The sequence below is a fragment of the Cebus imitator genome, unplaced genomic scaffold (genome assembly GCF_001604975.1).
Source record: "Cebus imitator isolate Cc_AM_T3 unplaced genomic scaffold, Cebus_imitator-1.0 Scaffold275, whole genome shotgun sequence".
Taxonomy (NCBI): Eukaryota; Metazoa; Chordata; class Mammalia; order Primates; family Cebidae; genus Cebus; species Cebus imitator.
Window position 1 is genome coordinate 60,006 of NW_016107590.1, and position 19,054 is coordinate 79,059.

The 19,054-nt window shown below is 35.8% G+C and overlaps 1 protein-coding gene across 2 annotated transcripts in view; it reads left to right on the top strand.

The window, feature by feature from the left end:
* The window catches only part of FBN2 (fibrillin 2), a 263,642-nt gene that overhangs the window by 53,982 nt on the left and 190,606 nt on the right, over window positions 1-19,054 (top strand). For both annotated transcript variants that reach the window (XM_017500987.2, XM_037728668.1), the window contains one exon: window positions 17,248-17,445. In XM_017500987.2, coding sequence (XP_017356476.1) covers window positions 17,248-17,445 — 198 coding nt within the window. The remainder of the gene's footprint in view (window positions 1-17,247; window positions 17,446-19,054) is intronic.

Here is a 19,054-nt window from a genome sequence, read left to right on the forward strand (position 1 = left end):
GGGGGGGATAAATTTCCAAATGTGTGCCTTTGCATTAGTTTCTTCCACCAAGACTCAGACAATGGAAACTTCCCCCTAATAGGAAGAAGGCTTGAATGCAGAACAGAAGCGGTAATATCCACGTTTTCTTTCCATAGCTCATCATGTATTTTTACTATGGTTTTTATGAGCTCTATATTTTTGCTGAGAGTTCAGCTTTAGAAAAGGAAGCAATATTGAAAGCAACGTTAGAATAATCCTACGGATCTCAGCTATTTAGACTTCCAAGAAATTGAAGTAGAGCCTTTCTAGTGAGTAACAGTTTAGTTTGTTCCCAAAATGTATAATTAATATAAGGAAACCCACCCTATAATATTTACTATTTTCTGTCTCTATATGAAGGCGTGCATTCTGTAATTACCTAGGAATAGGAACAACCTGCTTACTGAGTAGAAACACAGTAGGTACAACTCTTCTGTTCCAAAAGTGATAAATGTGAAATGTGTGAGGTTTATAGAAACTCAAGTAAGGTGTTTTATTCCAGTAAAAATTTTAAAGTTTTTTTTGTGTGTAACTAATTAGGGACAGAAGATATAAATAGATAATATAAATAACAAAAATCGTATTTCTCTATTTTTGGAGGCAAACAGAGACACATACTCAACCTAGCAAACATCTGGTTGAAAATTTAAAAATTTATTTGAGTATCAGGATGTTTTTCTATATCTGGAATGTTAGCGAAGTTTGAAAACATGTGGATGCTCAACTGAGGTTTCTTTTGATGTTCATCATTAAGCAGTCAGAGCTTCTCACATATTGACAACCTTGTACTCTGTGCCGTAATCCCTTCCTACCTATGGCCTGCTCTCAGTGGCATGAAGCATAGTCTCCTGGCAAAACGTTAGAGGCTGCAGGTAGATAATCTGAAAAACACATAATGTCATGGCTGATCAGAAATTGATGACAGTACTTTTGTTGCCAGGTCAGAGCAGTACAGCTGGAATAAAGGCTAACAGGCATGAATCAAAAGGGGTCTTTTACAGACCACAGAACTGGATAAACGCTATGCTTTTGTATTTGTCCATTGTACTTCCTGGCGAGGTAAAAAGGGAATTTTTTTTCCTGAGTAAAAATTATGTGGGTCTGGTATTTCTCTTTGCTAAATAATTCATTTCTGGCTGCACAGTATTAATTTTCAGGCCGTGAAACCTGTCTTTGATTCCAAACAGATCTTTGGGAAGTAGGGAGCTTGAATAATAGAGCAAATAACTCTGCAAGGAAGTATATTATTTCTTGGAAGGATCCTGCTATCCATTTAAGTGGTTTTGTCCAGCTTTCACGTCCAAGAAAGTTTTATCCATATGTAATTATGAGGATCAAAGCCACAGTGAGGTTTATGTAGACTTTTCTGCCTCTCTCATCTTTAGTCTTACAATGTCACTGTCATGACATAATGAAATAAAGCATAAGCAAGTAGTTTGGAAAACCAGAGAGTACTCCAAAATGTTAGTTTATTAATGGCCACAATAATAACAGCTAACAGGTGCTGAGGATTTATTTATTTTGAGATGGAGCCTCGCTTTGTCGCCCAGGCTCAAGTGCAATGGCGTGATCTTGGCTCACTGCAACTCCTGCCTCCCAAGTTCAAGTGATTCTCCTGCGTCAGCCTCCCGAGTAGCTGGGATTACAGGCACTTGTCATCACAGCTGGCTAATTTTGTGTTTTTGTAAAAGCCAGGCATTGTGCTCATTACATTTTATCTCATGATGTGTATCTATATCATACACTATAAAGTTCTCTTGTTATATCCACATTACAAATGAAGAAACTGACTTAGCCTAGTCAAGACCGTAGGCATGTAGTTGGTGAAGCTAGAATTCTGGTTGTGAATCAGAGCTGTCTGGCTACAGCCCTGTGCGCTTAGTCACTGTGCTAATATAACGACAGAGACACAAAATATGACATCTTACCTGTTGAGATTCCCAGATAGAAGATAAGCTGCTTGAAAGTTTAAATACCATATGGAGTAAACATAGATGTCTCATCTCATTATTATTGGTATATATATACATATATATATGTATATATATGTATATATACACATATATATGTATATATATATATATATATATATATATATATATATACATATGTGTGTGTGTGTGGAGGGAGAGAGAGGGACTTGTTCTGTTGTCTAGGCTAGAATGCAGTGGCATGATCATAGCTCACTACAGCCTTGAACTTCTGTGCTAAAGCAATCCTCCCACTTCAGCCTCCAGAGTAATTGGGACTACAGGCACATGCTACCATGCCCAGTTAATTTTTTAATGTTTTATACAAATGGTATCTTGCTCTGTTGCCCAGGTTGACCTTAAACTCCTTGCCTGAGGCTATCCTCCTATCCTCCTGTTGCAACATCCCAAAGCACTGGGATTGCAGACATGAGCCACCAGGTCTAGACCATTGGCAGCCACCAGGTCTAGACCATTAGTAGCTTTTAAGAAGAAACTTATGCGACTACCGTGTCTTTTTCCTTGGTTCAACCACTTACTAGATGTGTAATCTTGGGCAAGTTACCTTATCTCACCGTGCTTGCGTTTCCTCGTCTCTAAAGTGGGTGTAAGGATAGTACTTATTTTATAGTGTTGTGACAATTAGAAAAGTGAAAATATGCAATGTATTTAGAGTATTGACATAATGTTACTATATACATACATATGTGTGTGTATATACATATGTATATGCACACACATGTGTCACTATTTCCTCTACCCTGCATTGCTGACAAAGGCCTACACAGGAATATAAGGCCATGTGCTGTTTATCACCATTATGAGACATCAGATTTTAGGTTCTATGTGATCTTTGGTATAAAGAACAATGCAAAGAAACAAAGAGAAACCTAGTGACTGTAATCACTTACAAATAGTTTCAATACTATCCATTTAAGCAACAGTTTGGCAACTGCTAAGAAAGTTTGAGTGCTACGGTCATGTCACAAGACTCTAAAGTTCTCTAAGGTATTTATGGTAGTAGTGATATCATCTGGAGGAAAGCCAGTTACACAAAAGATACTGTTTAATTAAATCTATTTCAGGCAGCTGCATTTGAGAATAACAAACAAGGGACCCATATACTAATAAAGTTAGATAAGTGTTTGCCAAAGTGTGTTGCATCCTACACTTGTCTTCAGGAATGCTGTTGAATAAAACTATTTTATGAGCAAATAAATTTTGAAGACTGCTTACTATAGCCTCCTCTTGGCAGTGAAGAATGCACAAGAGTACATTAAGGGCCTCTGAAAGTCATGTACTTTCACCCAATTCTGTCTTTTTTCAACTTCTGATATATTTGACCACAGAATCCTGTTTTGGCATAGTTCTAATATTCTATAGAACTGATAGTCCATTGACCACATTTTGGGGAATACTGAGTTAGACCTTATTTCTGGATCTAAACTCAGCAGGTGCGTTTTGTCCTGAAAAGACCTTGACACATTAGATTCATCGGTTATAGGCATTTAATTACCATTTTATGTTGTGTGCTGCAGGAGACTTAGTCAGGACCCCTAAGCTGTTATGTCAACTCGTTTTGACTTGGGGCCAGTTGCTGAAACTTTCTGGATTTTATTTCCTCATCTATTAATCACATGATCAGATCAAACCATTTTTAAAGTGGTCCATGTCTAAAAGTCACTAAAAGTAAAACTTAATACTTCACATTTTTCAAAATGATTGTATACATGCCTCATGTAAGATGAGTTGGATGACTTCTGAAAAGCTGGCAGCAAAGCCCAACGCCTACCCAGCACTGCAGATTATATTGGAACTTCGGTCAACAGTTAGAGCTTACTTTCCATAGGTAGTGTGTGTCTGGCTTCTTAGACACTTGGCCAGTGCTGTCTAAGTCCAACAGCACCACTGCAACCTCCATCAGCATTGCAGGAATACTTACACATAGTTCATCCACTCAGATAACAGAAGCTAAATGCCGATAAGATTTGAAGTGGCTTGGGCTGTAATGCCATGGAGTACCTACTGAAAGAGAATTTCCATAGCTGAAAAGTACTTATACACAAGAAATGGCAAGGAAAACATTCAGCAATCTGAGATGTTGTGGTTATATTTAGAGGTTATATCAAAGTGGCCAGTGAAGCATGGAATAAACCAGGCTAATTTATCAACTGAATAAAAGGGTTACATTCTTAAAACAAAGGGAGGACTAAATGAATACAGAAAAAAGCATTTAATTCAGTGCAACAACTATTGATCAAACATGGAATAACTCCTCCCACCCCCTCACACCATGATGATCAGTGCCACTGGGAGATGGCAGAGTGTGATGGTTAAGAGCATGGATTTTGGTGTCAGATATGCTTGTCTTTCAGATTCTGCATCTGTTATGCATCAATTGTGTGACTTTGAGCAATTTTATTTAGCCTGTCTAAGCCTACTGTCATCATCTGTGAAAGAAAACTATTCATGCTGACCAAATACAGTTATTGTACAGATTAAGCATTAAGCAAAATGATGGATATAAAGTACTGCACAAACTTCATGGTTGATATATATATATCAACCATTTGTTATATATATATATATATGTATTTATTATATATATAAATATATATAATATATAAAATATAAATATAATATATATTTTATATATATAACAAATGGTAATATAATTATATATAATATATATATATTATATATATAAATATATATATTACATATATATAACAAATAATAATGAAGTCATTATAGCAGATTCTTGTCTCTAAAACTTTTATCTTTAAGTGTTTTATGGTGCTAGTCAACTTGTAATTCTAGAATGCCTTTGAATTTTATTGCAGTTTCCATCAGAATTCACCGAGTTTCAAACATAACTCCTTAAAGAATCATTGATGCTGTGATACTCTCTATTTCTCTGTGGTATTGGGAGACAACTACTCCAATATGCATTGAAAGAACTTTCTGGGATGATGGAAATGTTCTCTTGCTGTCCAGAACAGTAGCCACTAACCACATGTGGCTCTTGAGCACTTGACATGTGGCTAGTGTGACTGGGAAACCGAATGTTTACTTTTTGGAATTTAATTTTAAGTTTAAATTTAGAAAACCACATGTGGCTAGTGGCTACTGTTTTGGATCACACAGCTTACATGATTAAAAAAAAAAAAAAACATTAGTGTGAGATTTTGTAACTGCTAAAATAGTCAATTTAATGCCACAGATTCTGCAGTTAAAAACTGTTTTGATGCCTTTTAAAAAAAAAGCACAGGATGTTCTTTTCTGGTGAGAGGTCATCAACCACATTAGTTAAAAGCTTTCTATGATGGACTGTGAAAAGTTTCCTCCTTTCACACTGTGGAAGACAAATATTCTGTAGAAGCCTCAGGGATCTATTGAATCTCACTGCAATAATGTTGTGATGTGACTAAGGACCTGATCCTCTGTGAAGATAAAGGTTCCATGAAAACAAAAGTTGAATATACATTCTCTGTTTATATGGTACAAAGTTGTAAACCCATCTATGAAGGCAGACTTTTTGATTGTGTTCCTGTTTATGTTTTTAGTTACTTGCTTTGTCAAATTTGACTTGTATTTCTAAAATTTTTGCTCTTTTCATATCACGATCTTTTTTAATTAGATAAATCTCATATCTTCTTAATGGATTTTGATTTTGATCTTTATAATACTCCTTTTTGACCCACTTTAATACTTTTATAATTCCATTCTGACTGATACTGATTATTGCTATTTCCGCTTTATTTCTTTGGTATATTCTTTAGTTTTTCTTTGCCTTTCTGTTTATTTACTCATTTTATTTTGATGGTTTTAATATAGACAGAATAGGGCTGAGTTTTGTTATTTTAGTCAGATCTATTGATGACTTTACTGTTTGATCAAAAGCTGAGCTTATTCATATTTATTGTGATTTCAGTATATTTTATTTCATTCCCATCAGTTTATTTTAAACTTATAAGTCATTATATTTTGTGATTTTTCTTTTGTCACCTTTATTATCATTTTGGTTTAATCAATTGTCTTTAAGTTATCTACTTTCATCACCCTTCTTTAATTAAGAATTCTGTGTCCTTTGTTAAACTAGTAGTTACCTTCCTTTCACCATTATATTGAAACACCTGTTCCTCTGTTACAACTTTTGTATAATGTCTAAATTGTACAAAATGTAACCACAAGACATTTTACTTATTCACTCATACTGGTCCCAAATTGAGATTGTAGGAATAATTTACTAATGAGTTTTCACATGGCAGGTACTTTTCCTATCTCCCAGTTCCTGTCGTTATCATTCCAGGCTATTATTAAGCTTTATCTTATCACATAGCTCTTTTGTTTCAAGAATCCTTTCTCAGAAGTTAAAACTATATAGCCTGTGAATGTTATTTCACTGTATTTTAACTCTCATGCTACACAGGAGAAAACGAATTCTAACCTATTTAATCTCCTTTGTGGGTAGCCTGTTCTTTCTGGAAATGAAGGATTTTTCTCTTTTTCTTTTATTTTCAGAGTTCAGAAATTCAGAGATTTCATGAAGCTTTTTCCTTGAGTATATCTTTTTTATTACCATTATTTCTGTCTAGGATGCCATGAATCATTCTGACATGAAGGTGTGACGTTATTTTTCATTTAAATGTGGGATATTTTTCTCCTATTATATCTTTATTCCTTCTCTATTTGTTTTTTAAATCGTATTTTGGAATCCATATTATTCACATTCCGATTTCCAGGCTCTATGTTGTGACCTATTTATTTCCTCTGACTTCCAGACAGCTAATTTAGCTTAAAGCAGTCACAATCCCTTTTTCTGCACTTCTGTTGAGCCTAAATATTGAAAAGATTCACTCTCCTTAACTAAAGAGAGACTTTAGTCTTTTAATTTTTGTCTGCTTGTGAAGTGAATTTTCTCACTACCAATACCAATGTCAGGTTATATGGGTTTCCCTGACAATAACACATTTTCAGGCTGTATAAAATAAGGTCATTTTTATTTTGCAAAGCAGGTAACGTAGTACTAGGACCCTTCTGTTGAGATGATACAGGGGGACGTCTTTGCTCTTGAACCTCTCCTGGTGCTAATGTGTAAGAGACAGGTATGGTATAAGGTTCTAATTCCAGGAGCCAGGAATGATTCACTTCTGTACAGACCACTACCACCACCACCACCACTGGGCCATTAGTGCCCAGCGATCATCACCGCTCTCATCAGCAAGTAACTTGGAAATGGCTTCCCCTGTGCCTTTCAAATGGATTTATTGAGAGATGCTACCTGTGTCCTCTTAGAGTGTCCTAAGGCCTAACAGTCCTCTAACTTTCTCTTCAGCATTTCTCTAGTACTCTAAAATAACCACCACCACAGTAATGAATCACTTGCCATTTGCTGTCTTTTCAGGAGAATCTCAGCACATTTGCTTAGATGTTGTGCTGGAAGTTACAAGTCAGGACAGAATCATTGAGAAAAGTTTTGGTTTCCCATTATACGTTAGTTTCCTCAGAAAGGTGTCATTTACCAGGTTGGAGTCAATCAAACCTGGTAAATGACATTTACCAGTAGCATGTATTGGGCTGCTTACATCACTCAGGAGGCATTGATTTGGGCAGAAATTTCAGTAAGAAAATAGCACATGGAATCCATGGGCTCTGTCAGCCAAGTGTGTGTCACATTTTCATTGCAGCCATCATAATCCAGTCTTGTGACCGCATTAGTTTTGGACCAAAGATATATAAGATCTGTTCAAGCACCTTGTTTCCATTGGTTCTACTTCTGACTTTATTGATAATGGATAAATGCTTTGAGAGCATGTGTGCTTTTCCCTGAAACACATTCAGGCCTACTTAATATTACAGATTTTTCTTAGATACCATAAAATGTGGTACTTTTAAATTTGACTTGCTTATGATTCATCTTTTGTGTTAATCATTTACATCTCTGGCCCCCTTATTAACTCATGTCAAAATATTTTCATCTCTTTAAATTTCTTCTTCAAAAGTGACAATATCATTCTGCTTAACTAATCTTATTAATTTTTAATCTTCAGGAATTTTTGTTGTCCTTAAAGTTAGTTAATTGGTTTTGCTCTTGGGAGAGTGCACTCTTAGGTTTATAGGCCATGAATTTGAGGACCACATCTTTGATGGCCTTCATCCTTATGAAATGTGACATCAAAGATAGCAATTTTGTTTGCATCATTGGCCAGCACCTAATTATCATTACGGCCTCTTCATTCTTAAAGTGCCCTTTGATGTCAGCTTGTGCTTTGAAAGACTGCAGAGAAAGGTGAAAGCAGTCCATCTTTGCCAAGTCCACATTCCATGGAAATATTAAATTATGGTATTAGGTTAGAAATAAAATGCAATGCAACTGTGGTAATTAAAGTAATTACTCATTTATTTGTAGAAACAAAAATTTTTAATGTTTCTCGGAATACATTCTCCCTGATGTAACATGGCTGGATGGAGACTCATCTTTGGGAGAAACCAGAAGAAAAGCAAACCTGGGTATGCTAATTGGGAGTTAGCAGTTATACGTGGGAGGCAGAAGGAGGCATCTGTGGGGTTGTGACGATACTCATCAGCATGGTGAAAGCAAAGTTACCAAAAGCTGAGAATCAAGATAACCCATGTGTTGGGTTGAAGGAACACAGCGTAAGAGTAAAACCACACAAGCACTTGGAGTGAAATTGATCTCAATGTTGAATCTCACTTTTACTTTTTTTTATGTGATTCTTTACTTATTACTTAATCTGTGACTTTTAATTTATTTGTAAAAATGGCAAAAATATTTTTAGCACTTAGGATAAAAGATATATTAAAAGGATCACTACAAAGTAATATGTACCACATTGTTAATTTTTCAAGGTTTCAAGAAATGGACACTATGAGTTGTTGTCATAATTCAACAACAAGATACCGTTTTTACCCATTAAATGAATAAAAACTAAACTCTTTGCCTCTACTTTGCATTGGTAGAGTAGAGTGTGTACCCAAACGTACAGACTCCCTTGTGGGAGGGTACAGATTCCCTTGGGCACTACTGATGACAGTGTAAATTGGTGCCATCTATTTAAAGAGCAGTTCTGCAGTATTTTTCAAGCTGGACACTTGATCCAGTAATTCCAGTACCAGGAATTAGCTTACAGAAAAACTTGCCAAAGTATAGTCAGTAAGTATGTTCAGCAGTGCCTATGAAACACTGTTTGCACCTGTAATCAATTGAAAACCATATAACTATCCATCACAAGGGGCGTGGTCACACGTGGATGTGGATGTTTCCATGCCCTCCATGGTGACTCTGCATCCAAAAAATACTCCCAGTTTATTTTTGTGTTAAACATTAAGGCTTGCTTTATTTAAATATAATTTCAAAAGTCTATTGACTCTCTGAACTTTTTAAATATTTATTTTTAAAATTGTGGTAAAATACACATTGTATAAAATTTGCCGTCTTAATCATTTTTAAGTTCGGGGCATTCACATTGCTGTGCAGCCATAGCCCTCATCCATCCACAGAAGTCTTTTTATCTTGTAAAACCGAAATCTCCTTATCCCCTAAACAAACAGTAAGCCCTCATTTTCCTCCAACCCCAAACCCATGACAACCACTATTCTACGTTCTGTCTCTCTGAGTTTGACTACTCCGGATACCTAGTATAAGTGAAATCTTACAATATTTTCCCTTTGTGACTGGCTTATTTTGCTCAGCACAATATGCACAAAGCTCACCCATGTTGCAACATGTGTCAGAATTTTCTTCCTTTCTAAGGATGAATAATAGCTTTTGGTATGTATATGCCGCATTTTGTTATCTATTCATCTGTCAGTGGACACTTGAGGGGATTCCATCTTTGGTTATTGCAAATAGTGCTGCTGTGAACATGGGTAGATTAATATCGCTTCAAGTGCCTATAGTCTTAACAGATTTTAGTAGGCACTTTAAGAGACTTTAAATAATATTGGGTTCTATTTTCATACCTAGTTTATGAAACACCTCCATGCCCTTTGAACTGTTTTATTTATTAAATACATCTGTTATCTTTTTTAAGTACTTTCTTAGGTACTCGAGTTGTACACCTTAAAAAGCACTCAAATAACTCCTAAAAGGTAATAAATTAAAAACTACATGTATAAATACTCAAACTTATATTTTACAAAACCTGAAGTTTACTTAAATGATGCAATTCTGTATATAAGCATAGTGACAATCATAACTCTAAATAAGCTTTTCAATAATTTATTTAAAATTGTAGTTAAATTTAAAAATGGTCTTTAAAATACAGTCTCTCATGCATTAAAAAGAGGTATTGTAGCCGGGCGCGGTGTCTCACGCCTGTAATCCCAGCATTTTGGGAGGCTGAGGTGGGCGAATCATGAGGTTAGGAGTTCGAGACCAGCCTGGCCAACATGGTAAAACCCTGTCTCTACTAAAAATACAAAAATTAGCTGGGCATGGTGGTGTGTACCTGTAATCCCAGGTACTCAGGAGGCTGAGGCAAAAGAATTGCTTGAGCCGGGACCCAGGAGATGGAGGTTGCAGTGAGCCAAGATCAGGCCACTGTACTCCAGCCTGGGCTACAAAGTGAGACTCCGTCTTAAAAAANAAAAAAAAAAAAAAAAAAAAAAAAGAGTTTTTTATAAAAATGCAGTTTCATGGAATAGGCCAAATATTTTCAAGCATTACAGGTACATAATGTTTGCACAGATTCCTTAAAATAAAAATATTAATTTAATGGCTTTGATTCTTTTAAACATTCGTGTACTTAATTCTGAAATTTCTGAGGTTGAAAGATGCTTAACCTCAAGGAAGCCAGTTATCATATCAGTTATCTGAGTTTATTTAACTCTAAAGATTTAGACCCAGCATGAAGTCTGGAGCTGCAGGCATCCAAGGCAACTCTTACTGAAATGAAGGAAATGTTTTTATCATCCCATGTAACTTTAGGGACTGCCTTCTTTGATTGTTTATATCTGTGATCAGGTTTTAGATTCTCAGTTATAACTTTATCTTTGAAATACATGGAACCTCATTTATAATAAGGACGGAAATGCTGTGTCAAAAACTCCATTACTCAGAGGAATTAGTCACCTAGCTGAGATCCTTAGATTAAGTTACACATATTGCACAATTCTTTATTTTACATATTTATGTCTGCAGCTTGCATACAATATGATCACTTGATGGCGTGTTGCATTTCTTGAGTTACCAAGAACATAAATACCTTCTTGCCTAAGTCGAAAGACCATGCAAGTTGATAGGAAAGCCTACATTTTTAAATGTACTTTCCAAGATCAGATAGTTCTTTTCTGTACCAAAGTGATAATGATACAGCATTATGTGACTTGCAGTTACAGTATATAACGTCTCTAACATTGTCATTCCATTGCACAACTCCATGGAATGACATCTCCATTAAAATATGTGGGGAGCTTCTAAGTTATGCAGGGCACAATCTCTGCAGTTGTACACGGTAACTGCATTCCATTGACAGCCACATAAATGATATTATATCCACATGGGCATCTGATATATTGTCCCTCTGGCTGTTTTCCCATCTCATGTCGGGCCTCATGGGGACATCTAGTCCATTGATCTCACTGCTTTCTTTAGTTTCTTAATCTGGCAGTCCTTTTCTTACTTCCCGCCTTGTCCAGCCTAGATTCCATGGTCCATAATTTCAAAATATGCTAACATTCTACCCCGAGCTTCCTTGCCATTCTGTTTGTTTTCCCCACATCTGACAGATAAAAGCAAAACCCTGGAAGAACCCTAATCTCTGAATGAGCTCAGCTGCCTAGAGTTGCTGGAAAAAGTAACAATAAAAACCCTCTTTCTTAATCCGAAATTCCCTGCCAGACTGTTTCTGTCTTTACCTTGAGGAAACTTCTCCATAGGTTGTCTGGTTGTTTGTAGTCACTCCGCCTTATTTCTTCATCTCCTGCCCATTCTTTAACTCTCTTCAACGTGGCTCCAACTTCCATCACTTCACCAAAAGATTTCTTGTTAAGATCACCAGTGACCTGCAGATACGTGTTATTTGGCTGCTCAGCAGCATTCAGTGCATTCAGTACTGTTGAGCCTCCTTTCTACAGCACATGCTTCCTTTGTCCTGTGCGAGTACAGTCTCCTGTGGCTCTCCCATCTCTCTGGCTATGCATTTCCTGTTTCCTCAGCAGACTCATCCCCTTCCAGCCCACCACCAAATGCTGGAATTCCTAAGGCTCTATCCTAGACTCGCTTCTCTTTTAACTATATTCTCTCACTCCAAGGGATTCTATCCATACCCGTTACTTTGAAAACTACCCAGATCTCACAATTCATTAGTGTGCATCTTCAATCCATATGTTGTAAGTTCTGTCACTTCACTGGATGTTCTGTAAGTACACTGAGGTATCTAAAAGCACCTCAGTGTAACGTGTTGAGAAATGAACCTAAAATCCTGATTGTCTTCCATTATCAATATTCAGGAAATGACACCATCAGCTATCCTCTTAAGTGAACTAAAACCCTGAACCTACTTTTGATATTTCTTTCTTCCTCATCTTCAACATTAACACATTCACCCATGTATTTTTTGAATTCAGGAACTTTTATTCCAAGCTCTGTTCACCTGTACAATTTCTGGTTCCACTTTATCTTCTATCTTGATTATGAGATTTCTAAAAGTTTTCCTAGCATCTGCTCTTAACACTTTCAGTCTGTTCTTTATGCATAAGCCAAATTGATCTTTTCAGAATATAAATATAAGCATGTCATTCCATGCCGGAAAGAATGGTCTCTCCACTGATTATTTATTTTTTTAAAGAAGACTATAGTCCTGACCAACCCTGACAATATCTCCAGCCTCATCCTTCACCAAGCTCCTCTCTTACATGAGCCACACACTAGCCTGGGTGCACTTTGCTTCCACCCCTTCATAGGGCCTTTGTACTTTTTGCCCCATTGGCCTTTTCTGTTTCTCCCAACAAATTGTAAATGAGCTCTAAAGTAAATGAACTCTAAAAGGTCAAAGACCTTGGTGCTGTCTTCCCTCACTTTCTGTATGTCTCCTTCCCTCTCTCTCATTCACTTTTTTCCCACTCACTGCTATATCTCTAGAGCCCAGAACAATATCTAGCATATACTAGTCACTCAGTAAACTCAGTTATAGACTTAAGTTCCAAGTTATATAATTAAGAGAACATTCAAGGTTCAGAACACTGTATATAAATAATTCAGAAAAGTTGTAGGGAAATGGAAGAGACGGTTAATTGTGTTTTTATATAGAGAAAGGTATCGCAAATCTCAACATGTTATGAAAAGGGCATTTTATTTTTTCTGTATGGTTTGGATTTTAGCAAGTGTATTATAATTTACTTAAGAATGTTTAATTTTTTAAATTTATATTTTCTATAAACAATAATGCTTAACTTTGGTTTGCTAGCATGATTTATCATCTATAATTATATAAAAAGAATTTGTGAAATTACAGTAAAATTCCCAAGCAAATGTGTTTATTTGATGTGAACATAGGTTATAATAAAATAGATAGAAAACAGTAAATATTAACAAAGATGTGGAAGAGCTAGAACCCTCATACATTGGTGATGAGAATATAAAATGGTGCAGCTATTCTGGAAAATAATTTGGCAGCTGCTTAGCAAGTTAAGTGTACATTTGTCAAATAATAGTTTCTTAGAAAGTTAAATGTATATTTGTCAAATAAGTAGGGCCACTCTTAACCACCAAAGAGAAATAAAAACATATATCCAAACAAAGACTTGCATGGAAATGTTCATAGCAGCATTATTTATAATATTCCAAAAGTGAAACAACCCAAATGGCCACAGATTGGTTAACAGATGTGGTATAGCCATACAATGGAAACTTATTCCACAGTTACAAGAAATGAAGTACTGATCCATGCCACTGTATGGTCCTGACGAACATTAAGCTAAGTGAAAGAAGCCAGACAAAATAGACCACACGTTGTATGAGTTCATTTACAATAAACGTCCAGAAAAATCAAATTTATAGTCATGGAAACTAGATCAGTGGCTTACTGAGGCTGGGATGGGGAATGGACACAATTTCTTTTTGGTTGATGAAAATGTTCTAAAGCTGGATTGTGGCGATGTTCGCACAATTCAGTCAATTTACTAAAAACCACTGAATTTTACACTTAAGACAGGTGAATTATGGTTGGTAAATTATACCTTCCTATAGTTATTTGAAAGAAAAAAACAACGATCAGCCAAAGTTTTTGATGAGCTTGCTAATTGCACTAATTGTTTAATGTGAATAAAAAGGGAAATTTCATAAACACGTGAACATGCCATACTGCACTTAGATATTAGAAAATCAAACCAGCAATATTTATGTTCCACAGTCTAATTTTTAACAAAATTTTCTTCGTCGTATCATAATGTGGAACATAACTGTTTCCAGGTCACTGGTTCTAACATACTAAGTGATAAGAAGTTTTCCTCTTTCATACTTTGTTAATACATTGCAAGTATGCTTATGACTTTAAATGGTTAGCATGGTGTACAATATTTTCCCGTAGTGCAACTTTCATGAAGAGAATGCATGGCCAATAACAAATAATTAAGGTCTTTTTAGGACTCTTTTGTCCATAATTAAATTGCAGGTAGAGTTTGGGACAGGATGTTTTAACCCCATCAGGAAATTTAAATCCTTTTACAGTATCTAATATTTGTTCTTATTTTACATGATAGTAATCCTTGAATGAGTAGATATGATTATAAGTTTACATTTTAAAGTATTTAGTTACCAACTAGGAAGCAAATTATCATCATATACAAATATAGGTTCAGCATATTTTGGAAGGACTAAAATGTAAGCATAAGAAATAAGAAATAGTCAACTCTATTCCTGCTAAGGGGAGTCTAGGTTTGCCTTAATTAGTGACTTTAACAAGAAAGGTTATTTGCAGAGGACAAACAGCTGTCTTTGTCCAGATATTCCCCTTCTTCACAGAGACCGTACTAAGAGGACATAATTTTAAGGTGTAGTTAGAAGAAGGAATGAATCTACTGACAAGTTGGTTTATTTATGAATTTGGTTATGAGGGAGACTATGCAGACTTTGTTCTGGGAATCCTAAAAGTGCATAGAATGTGAACATGGGTATTCATGCGTCAATCTAAAAACAATATGTGTTTTATATTTTTTGGAAAAAAAGAATAGACTTTTCCCCTCATATTCAGAACTTGATATAACTTATAATTAGGAATTTAATATTTATTTAAAATGGCAAAATGTTTATGTCTGAAGGACAACAGGACTGATTTTTTTAAATTTAAAAAATTTGCAACCTGACGATTTGCAGTATAGTATAAGGTTGACATATCTTCACGTATACTCCAGAGCTCTTCGTTTTCAGAAATGAGATTTGCAGCCAGCACATCTGTTGTTCTTATGCAGGGGATTAAAATGAGCTATTTTTGTTGAAGTTCAGCTGCAGAGTAACAGAATGTTGAAATGGCTTGCCAAAAAATTACCTATTCCTGAGTTTCTTTATATTGAACTTTTAAACTGTTCTTTGCTTCTATACAAGAAAGCCTCATTCTTTCTTAAAACAAATCGAATTTTATGTGGTTTTAGGGGTTTTGTTGTCGTTGTTGTACTGCAGTATTTATATGATATCTAAGGCTTCCTAGCTTAGCATTTTGAAAGTTAAATTATATCCAAGTTTGATTTTCTAGGAACAGTGTTTCACAAAAATTATACCAACATTATCGATTCTTCCTCCTTCGAATGTTGGGTAGTTTTGTTTTCATAAAACTCTGAATTAAATCTACTGTAGCTTTCCGTTTGGAGTAGAATCATATCATTTGTGTTAGACTTTATCCAAAAGCCTCAGTGGTATTTTGTGTTCCCAAAAGTTAATAAACTGTATGGATATAATCCCTGTGTGTAAGGAAAAACACACAACTTTTTCATGTATTTCTGTTGTATTTTATAGCAAATGTGAATCAGTGAATTGGTCAATCCTCAGAAAACTGACCTTTCTCTGATTTTTTTTTGTATCTCTCAAAACAGCAACAACAACAAAACTGAAATTAAAAATTATTTAGTTCATGATTCAGTCTGTTTTACCTATTATCCAGAAATTTCACCAAAGTAAATCATAGAAAAAAGCAGGATAGAGTAGAAATACCCAGTGCTAACTTTCAAACTGTCTGCAGTCGTAATTGGCCCTTCTGAAACTCCAAGGTGCATATTAATGCCCTGTTTGTTAAAAATGCAAAATCCGGTTAGTGGGTCAGGGGTGGGGCTTGAGTCTGCACTTCTACCCAGCTCCAAAGTGATGCAGATGCTGCTGGTCCATGAGAGGCAAGGATCTAAATGTACTGTGCTTAATACTCAGAGAAGAGTTTGCTTGTGTATCACACATTCCACAAATTTACTAAGGCTTTTATTATCACCATAGCAGAGCTGGACAATGTACAGTCACCTGCTAGAGGAGAGATCATATAATATTAACTTAACTGTAAAGAATGCATTACTATGGGCCTTAACCATTATAATGAGGTCTTCCTAACTAGGCTACCCATATAACTAAACCTACTGACACAGAAATGGAAATCAGATTGTTAGAACTGAATATTTATAGGCAGTTTAGACTGCTCAAATATATGTGTGATATGGAAGAAGCATATCTTTGTTGGTTTGTTTTAATTTCCTGAACTCTTGTTCACCTAGTCAGAAAAGAAAATCTCTGTTAAGTGAAGAGGAATCATTAATGCTGATGCCTTCAGGGACCAGGGAGGGAACATGAGTGACTGTACGGAGCTGGGACTTAGTGGGGCTGGGGCTGTGGTATTCTGGAGAAAACACACTTAATCTACCAGTGCCGTGTGGCATGGCAGGCGTGGCATGTCCAGAACTTCCAATTTTTCAAGAAAAGCCAGAAATACAAATTTCATGTGGAATTTCCCAATTTTACAATGTTGGCTACTAATTTAAATTCTTTAAAAGCATTGTTCAGGCCAAGAAAACACATCTGTATCCCAGACACAGCCCTGAGCCACCCATTTACAATGTCTATTGTGGAATACATTGAAGTCGTAAGGTACTTCTCATGATTGGAAAATTATGAATTTTTAACATGAAACTTTCTAGCCTTTCGTCTTTGGACACTTTGGTCAGAAAAAATAGTCTCTGTTTTATGCATTTGGACGCACTGGTATGAGATTAGTATATGATCATAAAAACTGTCTTTCTTTCTTCTCTCACATTCCAGATTACAGGACAGGACCATGTTTCACTCAGGTCAACAACCAGATGTGCCAAGGGCAGCTGACAGGCATTGTCTGCACGAAGACTCTGTGCTGTGCCACCATTGGACGGGCGTGGGGCCATCCCTGTGAGATGTGTCCAGCCCAGCCTCAGCCCTGCCGGCGGGGTTTCATCCCCAACATCCGCACTGGAGCTTGCCAAGGTGAGTCAGCTGTCTGCCTGTGCGTACCATCACAGATGTGCCACTGCTCGTTTTACTGGAGTTGGAGAATCTGGCACTGTGGATGATAGCTTTTAACACAATACCGATTTCCAAGAGTGGCCTCGTTAACAAGCCTGACCAGAGAAGTTTTATCTTTTAGCCACCTAATAAATAATTGTTTCAACTCTTGACATTAATGGAGAAGAGAAAGAGATGAAGAATTGGGGAAATATAAAAATAAAGTATAAAATATTTAATATAATCAAAAGATGAACCACTTGATGGCATGACTCCTTGCTGAACTATACACATGCAAACACAAAGGAAAAAACCATTTTCTCTCCCCTTATCTCATTCAAGTTATGATGAACCTGAACCCAGGTAACAGGGAGAAGAAAGCCACCTAATATTGGCCCTTTATCATTATTAATAGTGTCTTCAAAGACAAAGTGTGAACTCTGCCCATGATTGCAGTTATTACAGAGTTTGTAACCTAGGTTTGCCATAATCTCTGGGTTTTGACACTCCCCAACTACATTCATGATACCAATTTCTATATTAGGGACACAACAGGGCCCTGAGGATACTACCTTAGTAGACTAAAATCCAAGTAGCCAAAAATTATTTCCTATTTACTGGTTAATTATTTTAATTAATTTTCAGCTGCCACAATTATTACCTTTTTCTTGCAACTTATCTGATATATGTCTTAAATCCATTTTTAGAGCTAGGAAATGGTCTAATGAGTTCTCAAATGGCAGCTGCCTTCATATTGCACAGCAGTAAGATCACAAGGAAATAGAAATGATTTTTGTATTATTCACAGAAATAATTTTATTCATATTTGATACTTGGGGAATTGGGGTTATTTGCTGTAATTAAAACATGTACAAAGTTAGATCCAAGTCTTTCAAATTGATGTTAGTAAGCTGTGTCAGAAGTGAAGAAGTTATCTACCGGGACTGTGTAAATGTTATATTGTTGAAAGTCTGTTCAGTGTCCTAAAACTCAAATGAGAATTGTAGTTTGGGGAGCACATACGTAACTTCAGTTCATTGGATAATAAAATGTGAGCATTCTGCATAATTTTGTAAATATGTCCCTGACACAGTAAAAGGAACAAAATGAAATTTGCCACATGATTAAAATGTCTGGAAAAGCAGGTTGAAAAGTTCTGCTTTATTTCAAAATCGTGGCATAGTCAGAAAGTTCTCAATTAAATAATAATCCGTAGTTCAGGCTATTTTAAGACATCTTACTGTGATTTCATTTTTCCCTTTAAATTCCTAGACTGTTTCCTGAATACTTATGCCAAATTAATTTGGAAGAGATGGGGCATGAAAAATAACATATTAAAACACGGTACATACATGTTATTTAAGAAATAATAGTGATTTTTTTATAGGAAGCATCCACAGATTTTTGTTCGTGTTGTAGGTTGATAAAAGGTAATATTTTTAAAATGGTCTGTTTCTAAAATTGTTTTGAATCAGAACTACAGGGATATACAGGGGATGACCATATAACTCAAAAATTTAGGAATTTTATATTTAATCACATATGAAAGTTCACACATGGACTTAGAATCGTTTTTTTTAGTGATCATCAC